Source organism: Tiliqua scincoides, chromosome 3, assembly GCF_035046505.1.
Source record: "Tiliqua scincoides isolate rTilSci1 chromosome 3, rTilSci1.hap2, whole genome shotgun sequence".
NCBI classification, from domain to species: Eukaryota; Metazoa; Chordata; class Lepidosauria; order Squamata; family Scincidae; genus Tiliqua; species Tiliqua scincoides.
Genome location: NC_089823.1, coordinates 241,291,726 through 241,308,853, shown reverse-complemented (window position 1 = coordinate 241,308,853; position 17,128 = coordinate 241,291,726). Strand labels below are relative to the sequence as shown.

The window sequence follows — 17,128 nt, the reverse complement described above, 5'->3', positions numbered from 1 at the left end:
AGAGAGAGAGAGAGAGAGAGAGAGAGAGAGAGAGAGAGAGAGAGAGAGAGAGAGAAAATTTGGGAAACCAGAAGCCACAATGGTCTTTACACATATGATGGTTTATTTCAAGCTCTGGCCCAGAGTAAATTAAACTGTTCAACAAAACTCCTACTGCTACCCAAAGATGAGCACTTCAACCAATGGCAAGAGATCTAACCTACAAGGGGTTACACTTCCCAGTAGAACACACCATGCCAGGGCCGAGAATGAACGTTCTGTGATTGCCGTGTTCCTAAATATCCGTTCTCAGAAGGCTTCTAGCACCTCTGCTTAGAAAGGTGGGCCTGGAAGTTTGCAGAAAATAACTCCTGGTGAAATGTCACATAGGCTGTGTATGTAGAGGTGAGGGAATAGCCATTTCCAGTGGTCAGTGCTCAGCCAGGTACTTGGCTCCTCCTCATGACCAGCAGACACACACATGCACAAACTGGCAGGCTGTATACAGACCACTAAAATCAGGCTTTCTAGATGCCAAAGTTCCCCCTCTCACTTTTTCTTCATTTAAGCAAAACGTGGAGCATTCATAGTCCTGCACATAATTGCACTCTACCTATATTTAGACTATCTGACACACTCTCCTTTCCCATTCCGTGTAATTTCTGGAATAAAAGAGTCAATATATGCTCCATCTTCTCTTAAGATGCTCTGCAAAACTGTCAGTTCCTCAAAGCGTGGCCAGGAGTCACTAAGCTGCTCACACAGAAGCAATAAATATTTTACAGGGAGAAAGGAGCTAATAGATTCCAGATGGATCATAAAGACACACAGCAACAGCACTGTCAAAGAGAATTTACAGCAGACTATTTTAACCTTAACAGATCTCATCACATCACCAAACAAAAATCAGAAGATCAACTAGTTACTGTACCAGTGCTTTGGCGTCACCTGGCTCAAACTTATGACTTCATCGAGGATTTCATTTTTAGCTTTTTCAAACAGTTCATCCTAGACCAAACAAAGAAAGAAATAAAAGTCCCAGGCATTGATCGAGGTGCTTCTGTCAAGCGTATACACACAGAGGTTGCATTATCCCAGATCAGGCTACTGGCCACCCAGTGGTCCCACATGTTCTGTCCTGGCTAGCAGCACTCTCCAAGAGAGAGGGTCTTGTTCACCCCTTACTATCTGAGGCCTTCCCCACACACAGCATGTGCTCTGCCAGGCAACTATGGTGGAAGCCAGGGGTGGGGCAGACTCTTTTTGTCTTTCAAAAAACAGCCCTGTCAAGAAAAACACTTCTCCATGAAGAATAGTTCAGCCCAGTTCACACGGCTCCAGAGCAGGGCATCCATTTTGTTTGAGGCCCTGCATAACACCCTTCCTTGGACATAAGTAAGTCCAAGACTGAACTCCTTGTCCCCCCAAGACCTTCCCTCTCCTTATCTATTGAATCATATGGGCCTAATAGGTCTAGTCCAACCCCTGCCTGAAGCAGGAAATCCTTCTAAAGGATTTCCAGTAGGTGCTTGTTGAGCCTCTGCTTGAAGATCTCCAGTGAAGGAGAGTCAACCACCTCCCTCAGCAGTGTGTGTCACAATCCGCCTTACTCAACACCTCAGTTTTACTCGTATCTGACTTTTCTCCCTTTCCATGTTCCTGTATGCAGTTTGTTCCTCAATCACCATTTCTCCCTCCGCAATACTGCAAGAATATGGCCCCTCCTCCATATTCGTCCTCCATGCACATCTCTAGTGCATGGCCTGGTCACTGCTTGCCTTGACTGCTGCAGCCTTCTGGCTTCTCTTCTAGACCAGTGGTTCTCAAAATTTTTTAGCACCAGGACCCAGTTTTAGAATGACAATCTGTCTGGGACCCCCTGGAAGTGATGTCATGACTGGAAGTGACATCATCAAACAAATTAAAATAATTTTAAATGATTAAATAAAAGTAAAACAAATAACAGGTGTGCACCACTTAACAAGGGGGATGTGTTCTCTGATCCCTGTTGTTATGCAACTGCATTGTTAAGCAAACATCCAGCCAATCTAGTGCTTTTGTTGTATAAACAGAACTCCCTGCCAGACAGGCACTGACTGCACAGGCTGCCAGACACAGGCTGCCTCTTCTTAAGAGCCTCTTTCTTATGTTAACACATTCTGCTGCAGGCTCTGGGAGACCTGATTGCCTCATTAAAAGCCTGCCTGCAGTAACCTCAACCCCCTCCCTAAAAAAAATTAGTAGGATTTTTAGCCCTACCCAGTTCAATTTAAGTTCTTATGTGATTTGGGATGAATTCAGTTTTAAATCCAACATGTTTTTTGTCTGGGCTAGACTGAGATACAAAGCATCCCTCTAAACAGCATTAAAACCCCAAAGTGATGAGGAGGGAAAAAGAGGTTTCACTTGGGCAGGGTGAGTCTGGAAAAGAAAACAACCTTTTCCAAAAAAGCAATTGTCCCCAAATCTATTAGCACCAGAACCCACTGTTTAAAATGACACACTATCAGGACAACCTCACTTTACAAGTCTAAAAAAGAAAAAAAAATCCACCTTACCAGCTCAAGCTGGTAAGTTTTTTATCAAGTTTTTTATCCTTTTGAGAGTGTGATTGGGAGGGCCCTGCATTTGTTGAGCTCCACTTTCATCAGATCGGGACCATTTCAGTGGCCTTGCATTCCCTTTGCCTGACCTTCAACACGAGCCAAGGCAAGTTTGCTTACTTGTGAGTCAACGCAAATGTGTAGCTTAGTTCTACTTTCTATAGGGCTCAATACAATTGTCAGGGTGGAGGGAGCGACTTCCTCCTCAAGTGTTTTTTGGGGGCTGCGTTCAGTGGATCAGGGCCATTCTGGTGATGTTGAATTCCTTTCTGCCTACGCTTTGCAATGGAACAAGGTACAGTTGCCTACTCATGATTAAACGCAAGATGTGGCTCCGTTTCCATAGAGGTCCATGTATTCTCTTTCTTGGCTATCAGCATATCCGTTTCAGCTTTACCACCCACCAAGTAGATTGTGATCTGCAATTTGAGAAGCTGTGTTCTAGAGGCTCAACTCCATTCACCTCTATCAGCACTCTGCCCCCAAAACAGATCACCCTCCCTGGCCACTTCAGCCACGTCCCCTCCTTCCTTAAATCTCTTCTCTGGCTTCCTGCCTAATACCACTTCCATCCAAGCCCTCTATCCTTACTATCAAAGCTCTCTGGCCCCATCCCTCCCTGCTTCTCAACTCTCATATCCTGACACACTCTCACCTCCGGACCCCACCACTGCCAGATACAGAATATGAGTGAACTCCACTTGTATATAAAAAGAGATTACTTTTCACCTTTAATATGATTCTGGAGTTGATCAATCTCTTTCCTTACTTCAGAATTGGGAATGGATCAGCTTCCCCCCTCCTCCCCACCGTCTGACCTCTGATATTGCCACACAGTGTGTAACAGTAAGACATAATGGCTCCAACAGGACATCAATACAGTTTTGTATGATACTCAGCTTACAGGAAACATTTAATTTATAAACTGCTTTCCCATGTAAAAAAAAATGCCCAAAACAGTTGATAGAAAAAGAACACTGTAATGAAAACAAACACAGGAGGTACAACCAGTAATAAAAAATAATGGAGTCGATCACATTTAGAAGGCTTTGATCAGCGGCTTGACCAGATCTGAAATCATATCTGCCTTGATCAGAAGCTGGAAATTAGACCACGGCATCAGCCAAGAGGCCTCTTTGGGGAAGTCATTCCCCTGCAGCTCTAACCTGTCCAATGGAGGGCACCCAGAGTGACCCTTCCCCAGTCAACTGCACGGAACATAAAGGGACCCCTAGGAGAAGATGCCTTCCGAAGGTGATGAACTGACTGAAGGTGGCTTTCCTGTCACTAAAAAAGAGCAGCAATTTTAAAACCTGAGTTGTCCTATGCACAAGATAAAGCGTTTCTTCATTAAATTTCATTAGCACAGTATTTGTAATAAGACGTTGTAGCATCTCAAATAAACTGGTTTACAAAGTGGTTTGTTGGCAAAAGTTATGGGTCTGCTAACAAGCCTTGTCTGTATGAGCAGCTGAGTTTCCTTCTTTTTCCAACACACAATACTGTATACAGCCAACAGGCTGCTTGGCTCTGAATGTCAAACTGGTGAAGCACTTCCTTCAGAGGGCCTAATTTGTTTCAAGCCAACCAGAAGAGCTGCTCCAAAAAGTACATTTCTCCTGCTAAGAGGGTCTGCACTCAAATGCCAAGTGCAAGCACAAGCCCTACCTCACTGCAAGGCGATTTCCATCATAGTTCCCACAAAACAACCATCTTGCGCACAGCTCAGCAACCTTTTTATTGTGTGTGCCCTTGCATCAGTCCTGCAGGGCAAATCTCTGTGCTTCTGCTCTGCAGACAGGCCCCCACGGATGAGATGATAACTCAGCTTGACAAAGGACACTTGCTGAGGCCATGTCAGAGCCTGAGGTCTCCCAGAGTGAATACACACTGGCCTGTCTCTTGCCGACATGGTGCTTTCTGAATGAAACACTGAACTATTCCATTTCTGTTTGAAGCTGCACCCACGAATACTAGGTGAGGCTGGACTGAACTGCTGCTCCTGTGCTGCTGCTGTTCCTGCCCTCATGGCAAGCAGTGTTTTCCTTATTTGACTCATCTGTATGTATGCACCGAGAGTCACTTTGAACATAAGTACTTTGTACAGAAGAAGATATAAATTAAACATGAATGTGAAAAAGTAACTGAACTTACCCTGTCAAGCTCTCGCAAGCGAGGATAATTGTTCTTCCATTCAGTCTCCAAATTAAACCGTGTTGCTACGGAAGAAAACATTGAGAGAGTAGCAGAATTCTGTGGAGCTGTAAACAGACTGCTTTTATCCACTGGCTGCAGCAAAAATGCAAGACTGAAACTAGCCATATAAAAGGAACTTACAGTAACTGGCAGTACAACATTGTTCAAACGTTATCAACTGCCCCAAGGGGTGCAGAAGCACAGCCATCCAGACCGCAGCTCTGAACGGAAGGAACAGACGCACCCGTTACCTTTAAAGGCATCTGCCTGCTGCTCCACAGACTCTCGCACCATCCTCCAGAAGCGGTCTGACACAGCAAGGCTGAGGTTCCGTGTGGTCACTTGGTGGGCCTTCAGCATGCACTTCCTGCAAGAGACAGGACAATGAGGAGGACACCAGGGGAGTTCAGCAGCCAGTGCATGTCCTCCTCCCACAAACAGAAGTCTGGCACACCCAGATAGTAAGGAAGGAGGAGCAGGAGCAGGGCAAGAGAGGGGAAAGGAGACCCTGGAAAAATGCTCACGTTGCTGTTTCTCTCATTCCGTTTTCCTCTAAAGTCGCATTGATTTATTCAGAAAAAGCATTTGGAAGATTTGGGAAGTCCTTCCCACCCCATTTCCCCTGGCCCTGGAGGAGCCCGAGGCTCTTCCCACCCATGAGCAGCGCAGGGTGCCCCCCACAGGCAACGTTTGTGCAGCAGGAGCTGCCTTCTCTCAGGGCAGAGCTCTGACCGGCAGCAGCTCTTCAGGAACCTTCCTCTGCCTCACCTGAGGACGTGGCCAGGGACTGAACTGGGCTTTCTCTTTTAATTTTTAAAATATTTTTCAAAGACTAATATAAACAAACACACATGACACATAACACAAAAAACATTACACACTTCACTACACAAAAAGGGTGCAGGAAATCATATATCATTATCATATATCACTAAAACTAATAAATCATTACATATCGTAATCAATTTATTCTTCTAAATTTACCTCTTAATATTTTTCATTCATCATTCATCTATCATATCATATCAAATTATATATGTAGTACAATAATCTAAATGCCCTATCATATATTTCTAAAACTTCATTTTCAACCAAGCATAAAAAGGTTTCCATTGCTCAATTTGTGTCGGTTTCCGTTGGTGATCCAAAATTTCTGAAAGTCTGTCCATTTCCGCCACATTCATTATTTTCTCTTTCTCTTCTTCCTCACTTATGGAACATGTCTCAAAATTCTGACTTTATTATCATCCACTAACCATTCCTTTTCCTGTGAGGCCTTCAGTAATTTATCTCTGTAAAAGGTTCTGATGAATTTCACATAAATTTCTCTTGGTAATTTGTGTTTTCTCAGATAAAAAGTGCTCACTCTTCTCACTGAATCCAATTCTTTAGATATCTCCTCCATCGTTGTATCAATCCATTCTGATATTAACCTGACAATCTGTTGCAACGTATCTTCTCCTTTCTCTTCTGGTATATTTTGTATCCTCACCACTCGAGCTGCACTATCCATCTGAATTTCCATTAACGTTGTCTCTGCATCATGCTGATTTTCTTCTATCTTCGATATTTTATCTTGATCTTTTCTTATCTTTTGTCCCAATTTCTCCATCTCTTGTTTATTTTCTTCTGATCTAATTTTCACATCCATCAGTTGTTCACTAAGTTCATCTAAGCGTTTAGTTAAAGCATCCACGATAGCTTGAGTCTGTACAGATTGGTTTGTATATTGCTGTACCATTGCCAACAGCTTTTCCATGTTGTCTTGCATAGTCTGTTTCCAGTCTTTCCCTTTTGATTCCTCTTGTACTAATTTTCCAAGTCCCGTCTCTGACGCTGGCGAGTTTTGAACTTTCACTGTTTTACCCGCCATCTTCGTTCTTCCTTCCTGTAATGCTCAAATATCTGTTATCAAACAAATCACTTTCACTTTCAGTTATCTATACATCACATCAACAATCAATCCTCTAGTCACTCATCAACAATAACAAAAACAAATTATAAAGTCGAGTAAAACCTTTTGCTCACAATGTTCTTTAAAACCATTAGATGTCCTCAGCGTATTATCTTCCTTGCTCCACTTATAAACACAAATCCAGTTCTTGCAATGTCTTTTTAAATCCACTAGATGTCACTGGTGCACTGTTCTTGTTTTATTTCTGTTTCTCTTATCTACTGTTTATACTTGTAGCCTTGGCAGCCGCATTCCTCAGTTCGCAAGAATGTCAAACATCCAGCCGCTCTTTCAGGCACTCCCAAACGATAGTAGCAAACCAAGGCAATAAACACTCCAATACACAAACTTTATCCCAGGACAGTTAATTTGTAATCCACCGAAATTCAGAGTTGTAAAGTTATAATTATATTTTCATATATCGATAACAAGCTTGGTAAATCTCTTCTACAATTTCTCCTCACACTGATAAACAGCTGAGGGGGGGAAACCTTCCCCACTCCTCTTATTCTCATGGCAGAAAAAAAAAACCAAATCAGGCAACCTATTACTCAGTCCATGCCAGGCATACACAAACAGAATAACACTTACTGAATAAAGTCTTTCAACGTCTTTCCCTGCTAGGGCCTTCAGCTTCATTCAGCATGAATTCTTCACCATTGCTGCCAAGAAGGCGGAATCTCCGGGGAAAGCCCCCCTGGCCGGGCCTTATCTCCTCAGGGATCATGCCATCACATGGAGGAGTTTGTCTCTACTGACAAACAATCCTCGGGTCTCCTCAGATTCACAGTTTTTGGGAAGAAACAGAGTGCCTTTCAAGAGCTCGAGAAAGGCACGTCTGCTCAGCTGCTGGTTGGCCCCTCCCCCCCACTAAACTGGGGGCTTCTGAAGACACAGCAGGGGTGCCTTCAGAAGCCGTACCCTCCAACACCTGCTCCAAACCACTCCACTGTACCCTCTGACATCTGCTCCAAGTCACTCGAGAGCACTGCGGAGTGCAGAACTACAGCGTGTAGTACTGGAAGGCTGCAAGTTTGCCAAAGGGGCAAAAAAAAAGCCTTTGCTGCTCTACAGACTCTGTGGATACTCCTGTGAATTATCTTCAAGCCCAAATCCCTGTGGAAATGCCCTGCGTGAATGCATAAACTGCTGCACCTCCCTGGATCAGAGGCTGGAGTTCATGGACTAACACAGAAGCCAAGTCCACATGGTTTTTCTGGCAGGATTAATCCTGCAGCTCTAACATCTGAAAGCTAGGGGTGCCCTTAAACCATGTTGGTGAGGGAGACAAGCACCACTCAAAGGAATGTCATGTGGTGTCAAGAAGCCTTTCAGATCAGGTGACACCAAAGTGCTCCTCAGGAGGTGGTCACACAAGTGCCTTATTGCTTGAGGGGCTGAAATGACCAACTGTCCACTAAAGGTTCTAAAGTCGACACTGGCCAAATGGCATGAATCCAAAATACACTAACACAAAATAAAATACAGGTGGAGCCTATTTATGTGCGTGAGTTCTGTTCCATGACCACAGCAATTAAGAAAAAACGTGTTGTGCTAAATTGCATAGAGTTATGCAAATACGCTGCAGCCTGACACTTGGGGCTGGAAGGAAACTAAGGCAGCTGTTCTCAATCATCTCTCCCTCCCCCCCTCCTGCTCCATACTCAGCCCTCTCTGTTGCCAGCTGTCCCCGCTTCTTTCACAGGTGGGATGCTGAGCTTTTAAGAGTCCAGTCCTATGCGTTTCTACTCAGAAGTAAGCCCCATTGTAGTCAATGGGGCTTACTCCCAGGAAAGTGTGGATCGGATTGTAGCGAAATCTCATGCTTTGCTTGCTGGGAAGACACTAGGCTGTTATTGTTTGTGTAGCTGGAGCACAGAGAGCCTGCACCATCTCAGTCTGGGGGGGGGGGAATTCGGCAAACACTCCCTGGGTTTTTTAAAGCAATCCTGTGTTATTACCACACCTGCCCCTGTGTGTGTGTGTGTGTGTGTGTGTGTGTGTGTGTGTGTGAGAGAGAGAGAGAGAGAGAGAGAGAGAGAGAGAGAGAGAGAGAGAGAGCGCTCCACCTTGCTGCACGTGTTCTGGCTACAGAGGTTTTTGGATCCCCCTACCCTCTTCAGCCTCTTTGCTGGCTCAGGGGCTCCAGGAGCCTTACTGTTCCTTCGAAAGGGGAACCTCTTCCATGGCTCTAGGGCTATTCCCTGCCTGTGCCAGGCAGAGCCTTTCTGCAGTGTTTTGGGCTGCCTTGAAGGGGAGCGAGACGCCAGCACAGGGCAAAGGTGTGTGCGACTCAATTCCCCCCACCCGATACGCCTTGAGACAAAAAAATCCTTGGATAAATAGGTTGCACCTGTATGGGCTTACTTTAGCAGTTTTGAGTTTTGGAAAAATTCCTCTTCATATTCTCTAATAGATTCAATACTTTCACAGCTATTTCCTAGAGATGAGAGGAAAAAAGGAGGAAAGGCTTAAGTCATCCATGTATACAAAGCACGTCTTCCAGAGTCCAAAAGTGAACTTGGTCTACCTTTTCCTGTAACCACTGCAAAATAGCCAAGAGCCTTCATTGGGAAGAGCTTGCCTTCAATGATTTGCTGGATCTGTGGAAACAGGAAAGAAGGAAAGCTGATTAGACAGAGACTTTCAACTGTCCTCTTTTCAAACTGCAAAATGGCATCATGTAAGTGTAAAGTGTAAGTGTAAAGTAAGTGTAAAGTCATGCACATTGGGGCAAAAAATAAAAACTTTAGATATAGGCTGATGGGTTCTGAGATGTCTGTGACAGATCAGGAGGGAGATCTTGGGGTGGTGGTGGACAGGTCGATGAAAGTGTCGACCCAATGTGCGGCGGCAGTAAAGAAGGCCAATTCTATGCTTGGGATCATTAGGAAGGGTATTGAGAACAAAACGGCTAATATTATAATACTGTTGTACAAATCTATGGTAAAGCCACACCTGGAGTATTGTGTCCAGTTCTGGTCGCTGCATCTCAAAAAAGACATAGTGGAAATGGAAAAGGTGCAAAAGAGAGCAACTAAGATGATTAGGGGGCTGGGGCACCTTCCTTATGAGGAAAGGCTACGGCGTTTGGGCCTCTTCAGCCTAGAAAAGAGACGCCTGAGGGGGGACATGATTGAGACATACAAAATTATGCAGGGGATGGACAGAGTGGATAGAGAGATGCTCTTTACACTCTCACATAACACCAGAACCAGGGAACATCCACTAAAATTGAGTGTTGGGAGAGTTAGAACAGACAAAAGAAAATATTTCTTTACTCAGCGTGTGGTCGGTCTGTGGAACTCCTTGCCACAGGATGTGGTGATGGCGTCTAGCCTGGACACCTTTAAAAGGGGATTGGACAAGTTTCTGGAGGAAAAATCCATTATGGGGTACAAGCCATGATGTGTATGCGCAACCTCCTGATTTTAGAAATGGGTTATGTCAGAATGCCAGATGCAGGGGAGGGCACCAGGATGAGGTCTCTTGTTATCTGGTGTGCTCCCTGGGGCACTTGGTGGGGCCACTGTGAGATACAGGAAGCTGGACTAGATGGGCCTATGGCCTGATCCAGTGGGGCTGTTCTTATGTTCTTATCATCCAGTGAAACAGGAAAGAGCCACTGAGAAGAGAATCTCTTGCAGAGAATCGCAGCAGAACACACAGCCTGGCTAAGTCACCTGAAATAAGCTGTGGGTTGGGACTTCAAAACATTCCATTTAAAAATCATAAAGCATGGTCCATGTCTGCTTTTGACAGCCTGTGGTGTACATTTAAAAAGCCTGTGCTGTACATTAATAGCCTCCCTCACACACTGAACTGGTTGTTAAACAATGGATGACATGTTGAATTTCGATGGAGGAACAGCATAAAAACGAAGGGGACAGAACCATCTTACTCAAAAGCTGAAGCCATAATTCAAGAGATCCTCAGTATGCACCAGGGAAAAGTCCTCTGTGTCAACCAAATCCTATGCATGTCTACTCAGAAGTCCCACTGTGTTCAGTGGGACTTACGCCCAGGTCAGTGTGCATAGGATTGCAGCCTGTGACCTTATAGTTAGAGGTGCTTTTTTTGGTAAATGCGAAACACGATATAATGCAAAATTCACATAAAAAATGAAATAAAACCATTTTTACTAACAACACAAAATAATCCCAGCTTAGAATACAAGGATGCTGCAGTTGGAAGGAACCAGGACATCACCTCATCCAATCTCTTGCTCAGCACTAGCAGCTCCAGTGTCCCTGACAGGCAGCCTCTGCTTGAAAACCCCCCAAAAGGAGGAGGCCACAGCAGCACAAGGCAGGCAGCTCCAGTGCCAGTTGGCACTGAAAGTAAAAAATCACTTCCTCAGGTCTGACCCAACTCTGCTTCACTGAAGGGTTTTGCCCACTGGTTCTAGTCCTGGCTGCAGGAAGCACAGGGTCCTCTGCTCCTCCTCCTGCAGGAGGGTCCTTCAGACACTTGAAGGTGGAGGTCCTCTCCCCTTAGTCTTCTGGCTCAAGGCCACGAGGACACCTGGACACCTAAAGGGGCACCTGCTGCTGCCAGGGCATGTCTCCTCCACCCTTTACTTGTGCCTCTGATTCTTTGTTCCTTGGCACCCTGGTTTGACCTTACACCAGTTCCCTGCAGCTGCTATTATCACACAAGCAAAAAGACAAATACATCTTTTTTTTTTGCACCTATACACACTCAAGAGAGTTTGGCTTGTCAATTTCTGCAAGTGAGGTGAGCAGAAACTGCTGCTGGAGATGCTTTAGATGATGTCTCAAGGAGCTGTCAGGATCTCTCTGGAGTGTGGATGCAAAAAACAGGCAAGAATCTGCACAACTTCTGTGAGACAAGTTACCCAAGGGCTCCTAATGGCTGCATAGATCAGGCTGTCAAAGGAAGACCTTCGCACAGAGCCTCAGAAGCACTGGCAGGAAGAATCTGCTCCTCTCACCCTGCTAGGGCTGGCCACGTTTTTCTCTGCGAGGTCCACTTTTGTCAGGACAAAGATTGTCCTCTTCCCCTGAGGATCCATCTGGCTAACCAAGTCAGTGACGATGCTGCGCTCTGCATCCACAGACCCATCTGGAAGCAAAGGGGAAACCAAACTTTGATCCAACCTTGCAGAACATGCAAAAAGACTTAAAAGAAAAGGCAGGAGCTGAAGCACAACCAGTTAAAGAACATAAGAGCTAAAATATACTGTGCTCAATTAGTCAACTTTTAAAACAATAATAATTGCCCACTCTACAACTGCAAACAAAACTGATTAACAGAGTAAGAAAGAAAAAAAGGCAAAGAAGTCCAACCCCAGCAGGAAGGCAAAATTCGTACATCCGGCCCTGTGCCTCCCCCACCCCACCCCAGGTCACAAAGGGCAGGTGTGGTTCACATTCCAAGCTCAGTCTTCTAAGCAAACAGATGTCTTGGGGCACAGTGCAGGGTGTCATCAATCAGGACCCAAGTAATAGGGTTGATCTCCTTGCTCACCTTGAATGCAAAGGATGATGGCATTTGGATTCTGCATATATGCTTTGCTCATGCTGAAGATGGCTTCCTTCGTGTCTGGAGCCATTCCTGATGTCACCGTCTGTGAAATGAGACCGGGGGGGGGGGGGGGAGGAGATAATTGTGAAGAACTGGAAAGAGATAGATCAAACACCTATATTAGTCCTGACAGTCTAATCTTACCTGGGTCCTCCTTTCAGTACGAGAGGTGGCCAGTGGATTTCAAAGGTTATTGGACACCTACCTTCCCTAGCAGGAGTTGAGGCTGACCTGCTCTTGCAATTAACAAGTTCTTTCTAAGGTATAACTGACACAGGCTCTCCCAAAGTTTAAGCACCACTGCTTCTTGTCTCTCATGAATGGAAAAGATAAGCTAATTTTTGCCTTTTAGGGCACAGTGCACCACAAACAGATCATTGTCCCCAAGGGGCTCACAATCCAAGTGGTGAATATAATTGCACACAGAAAACAAAGGAGGGCAAGCTACAAAACCATCAGAATGCAGGTTCTTTTCTATCTACTAAAACATCCTGACCATTAATTTGCCCCGGGCCTCCACCTATTTTGCTTAGCTTCCATTCACCTCTCTCCATCCTAAAAACACAAAGGAATGAGTTAGATCCACATTCCAAACAAAAAAAAAATGTTTCTATTGGCAGCTGCCATGCCTGGTACTCAAATGGACTGCTGTGAGAAGGCCAGGCCAGCACAAAGATGGCAGGAGTCAAACAGATTATTCACGTGTCAGCTTAAAAGGCACCCAAAGGTAAGGTACAACGGACCAAAAAACAAACCCTGAGTCACTGAACATTCACAAAAAAACAGCAATAAAAACAGGACAACCACCGGCAAGTTACCTGCCATGACTTTAAAATGTCAGTCAGTTTTCACTCTGGCCCTAAATTCCGTTCATGAGACAGCAATTGAGCTGGTGGGCCAATTCCACAGCCACAGGACCTCAAGGAAGGGAGAGTGTCTTGTGCCAGGTCCCACGTGGGAAGTTCTCCCTTCACCCCAGGAAAGAACTCAGAAAAAGCCATCTCCAGCCAGTCTCCAAAGAGAAGAGCCTTCCTAACATCCAGCTAAGTACCGTATCTGAGAATAAGCTCTCTCTCTCTCCTTTTTGTTACCATGAACCTTAAGTTGCCCCACAGCACTGCCATCTCTCATCCGTCCACGTCCTTCTCAAAGAGAGAGGCCTAGAAGGAAGCACTGGATGTCTGTTGGCATGCTCCCCCCCCCCCGAGAATTTGTGTGAGCCTTCTCCTCTCATCCACTCCCACAGCTGCCGTTTCACATAAAATCAGCAGCACTCCCACTTCACAGCAGTGAAACTGAGGCAGAGGGAGTGGTGCTCATGGTCAACTAGGGCGTCTACAGCTGAACAGGGAGTTGCATTGCATCTTTGAAGCCCCAGTGCAACATGTTACCTGTTGGAGAGGGTCACAGAGTGCCTGCTCTGCATGCAGCAGGTCCAGGCCCACTCTCTTAGCCTCAAGGCGAATGCAGTGTCACTGGCAGTTAGCATATTGCAGACAATGCAGAGCAAGACCAAGTGGCAAGTGGAAATCAGCTTCAGTGTTTGCTGGAAAAGCACTTGCTTAGAGCAAGGCATACTCACGCTAATGACACCTGGCAAATCCACCAGCACCATCCGCTGCAGGCCAGGACCTTTAACGCTCAGAGAAATCGTCTACAGAGGAAAGGAAAGAAGAGGGGTCTCCACACAAGGAAGTCACGGGAGCTTTAATACAAGCTTTCTTCCCAGAAAAAGGCAAGGCTTCTGAATGCCCATTCGAATGCACTCTGTGCCACACCATTTGGACACAGGAACATATCCCCGGGGACACTGACAGTGGGCCTCACCTCGGAGCTGACAGTGCAGCCCTCCCGCACACTCTTCTTCATTCGGATCTCAATCTCATTTCGTAAGGCTGCAAGCTGCTTGACACAAACAGAAACAGTGAAAGCAGGAGACGATGTGGCAATGTGAACACGTGTGTGTTTCATCCCTTTTACTGACTCAAGAGAGGACAAGGTTCACAGCCACCTGGGTCCCTCCACCACTGGTGGGCTGAACTCAGGTGCAGCCACAACTTCCCAATTCCTGGGGCTGAGCAACTGCTATTTGTTCAGGGAGAGCACATGAGAGCAGCTCAAACCTCCTCCCTGGTATGGAAGGAGCTGGCACAGCAGGAGGAGGGGCAGCATCCACATCTGCTGCAGACAGAGTTGGCACATATTTGTACCCTGCTCTTCCTCCAAAGAGCACAGGGGCAAGTGGGGGGTAAATTCTGGGAATCAAGCAAGGCGGACCAGTAACAGCATTCCACAATGGCTGGGAGGGGCAGGATTTGAACCCCAGACTCCTTAATCCATGCGCAATATTCCAGTCATGTGCATCTCTCTGTTTACACCATTAAAATTCATCTTTCGCTGATCAAGAAGCCTCCTCTCTCACGCCTGCTCACATGGTTCATTCAATTTCCCAGCAAAGTTAGTGCTTTTCAAGAAATCATTTATCATCACTTACGTCCTCCTCTTTAGTCAGATCAAACTCTCGAGAACTGTCCTTGAACACAGCCACGTGGTGAGGACCTTCACTCAGGGTGACCTAACAGCCAAAGGAGAAATGGTGCAGCTGATAAAGTAAATCTTCTAGGAATACTGAAGCACGGGGAACCTCCATTTCTAAAGGATGCACTTTCTAGTGGATCACTTTGACACTCCAATGTCCTTACCTTAACAGGTGAACGAGTCATCATTTCTCCAGAGCCACGAGGGAAAATCCGAGCCTGAGCTATCATTTCAAGGACGCTGGTTTTTCCAGCACTCTGATCTCCAACCACTACAACCTAAGTAGAAAATGTCAAAGTCACGGGTTTTAAAACTGACCATCCTTCTTTTTAGCAAAATACACATAGATTAAGCCAACGGCTGCAGAACTGCAGGGATTCTATGTGTCATCCTCATCGCAGGTCTTCTATATTCAGGTTCCCCAGCAGGGCATAATCTGGCTTGCAAGCACAAACCTTCCTGCAGAATAACTTCAGTCCAACTGCCCAGAGGCTAGACCAGTTGGACAGACTTTTCAAAACCCTCTCATGAACGTCCCTCCCACGCATGACCCCAGCGAGAGTGCTGCACACATGCTGCCATTCAGGAATCTCTTTGAGCAGGTGCCATTAGTCTTTTGTGCCCTCCTGGAAGGACACACATTAATGGGAAGTAAACACAGGAGTGCACACCCACAACCACCAAAGCTCCAAGCAACTGGTCTTATAAGTTAGGTTGCCTCCTTTTCCTTGTTTCTATTCAATAAAAAAGCTATATATTTTGAAAACTGTTCTATGGTTACTGGCAGCCTAACCAAAGACACCTTGTGGCTATTTGCTCCAGGATGCAGTGAACAGCCCCACAACAGCCCTTCACTGCACCCTTGTATATTGGTCTCTCTGGTCACTGTGCCCAAATCCCCCCAACTTGATCTGAAGCCTGGACCAAGCACACCTGGACCCAAGATAGCGTATTTGCCTGTGTGGCAGCAGATGTGTGTGCGGGCCACAACTGCCACTTTTTCTCCCCCTTTTAAATGCCACAAACCACACCAGAATTCATAACAGAAATGGTTTCCTACTTGGTAGAGAAAGCAAAGTTTTCCAAAAATATATCATTTTGTAGGCAATGATCCCACTGCATTTATCAAAACATACACACCCACAAAGCTAATCAGAAATTTTCTTAAGATGTCCCAAACCCTGATAACGTATGGCCTGTTCATGATTTAAAAACCAGTGCTGGACATTCATGAGCAGTTCCCCTTGCTCATGGCCAGACCTGAAGACATTAAGCTACACCAGCCTTCCCTGCAAATGCAAAGCTTGTTGCCCACTTACCCGAGGGAGATGATCTTGAGTATTATAGCTGGCATCATAATCTGACAGGATGTCCAGGACTTCAGAATACATGTCAATCAAAGATTTCTAAGGAACAAAAGCCAGTGTGAGCCTGAGTCACAGCCAAGCAGGGGAAAGGGGAGCACACAGAGGCCTGCTCTTAAGTCTGGCACTGCAGTCTCATCTCAGAGCTCCACTGCGGTGGAAGGTGCAGCCGCAGCAACTGGCCTGTTCATGAGGTGCAGGATGCTGCTTGCGGAGCACCAACAGTCTCATCCAGCCAGAGGATCCCAGGATTAAAAAAAAACTAGGGGGAATCTCATGTTGGGTCCAAGATATCCAGAATCCAAAACTGGTATCTTGGAAGTGACCAAGGACCTCATAAGGGAGATGCCAATTGCACAAGAATACACTTTCATTAACCAAAATAAAATCCAAAGGAATTCATGTGCAAGAGCCTTGACTGAAACCTGGAGAGCTGCTGCCAGTTAGCCTAGAGAGAACAGAGCAGGATGAACCAATAAGGATCTGACTCAAGCAATCGATCTGAGAAGCCATGCAAGTTTTGCCTGCTGTACCTTCAGCTTCCTCTGATGAATGCCTTTGTCATCCTTCTGAAGCACAATCTTCCTTAGCTCTTTATTCTCCTTCTCTAAACGCTCGAGCATTCGTTGATATTTCAGCTGCAAATATGAAATGGAGAGAAAGGAGAACAAATCAATGTACATTTGACTAGAGAGAGAGTGAGGGAGGAAAAGAAGTAATCACTGAAGAATCTGCCCACAGAAGAGAAGAAGCACAGAACTGCACACATCCAGAATTTTAACCAGAAATGACAACACCAGACGACAATATCACATTTCCTTAAGTGACCCAAAGCCTAAGCGACCACCAGAATAAAAATGCCACATTTACTTTAGCTAATACAAAATGTTAAGTGCTTCAGGACATTTTGCTTCCTTGAACATAAGAGCATAAGAAGAGCGCCACTA

General features: G+C 45.6%; 1 protein-coding gene across 7 annotated transcripts in view; it reads right to left on the bottom strand.

The window, feature by feature from the left end:
- OPA1 (OPA1 mitochondrial dynamin like GTPase) overlaps nt 1–17,128 on the bottom strand; it is an 80,805-nt gene that overhangs the window by 24,739 nt on the left and 38,938 nt on the right. For all 7 annotated transcript variants that reach the window (XR_010794074.1, XR_010794075.1, XM_066619581.1 and 4 more), the window contains 13 exons: nt 16,715–16,819; nt 16,137–16,223; nt 14,982–15,095; nt 14,774–14,854; nt 14,107–14,181; nt 13,862–13,933; nt 12,223–12,322; nt 11,687–11,817; nt 9,263–9,335; nt 9,100–9,172; nt 5,030–5,145; nt 4,737–4,801; nt 911–987 (listed from right to left, as the gene is read on the bottom strand). Coding sequence is in view for 5 of the 7 variants with exons in the window: in XM_066619581.1 (XP_066475678.1) it covers nt 911–987; nt 4,737–4,801; nt 5,030–5,145; nt 9,100–9,172; nt 9,263–9,335; nt 11,687–11,817; nt 12,223–12,322; nt 13,862–13,933; nt 14,107–14,181; nt 14,774–14,854; nt 14,982–15,095; nt 16,137–16,223; nt 16,715–16,819 (1,169 nt within the window). In the remaining 2 variants the exon portion in view is untranslated. The remainder of the gene's footprint in view (nt 1–910; nt 988–4,736; nt 4,802–5,029; nt 5,146–9,099; nt 9,173–9,262; nt 9,336–11,686; nt 11,818–12,222; nt 12,323–13,861; nt 13,934–14,106; nt 14,182–14,773; nt 14,855–14,981; nt 15,096–16,136; nt 16,224–16,714; nt 16,820–17,128) is intronic.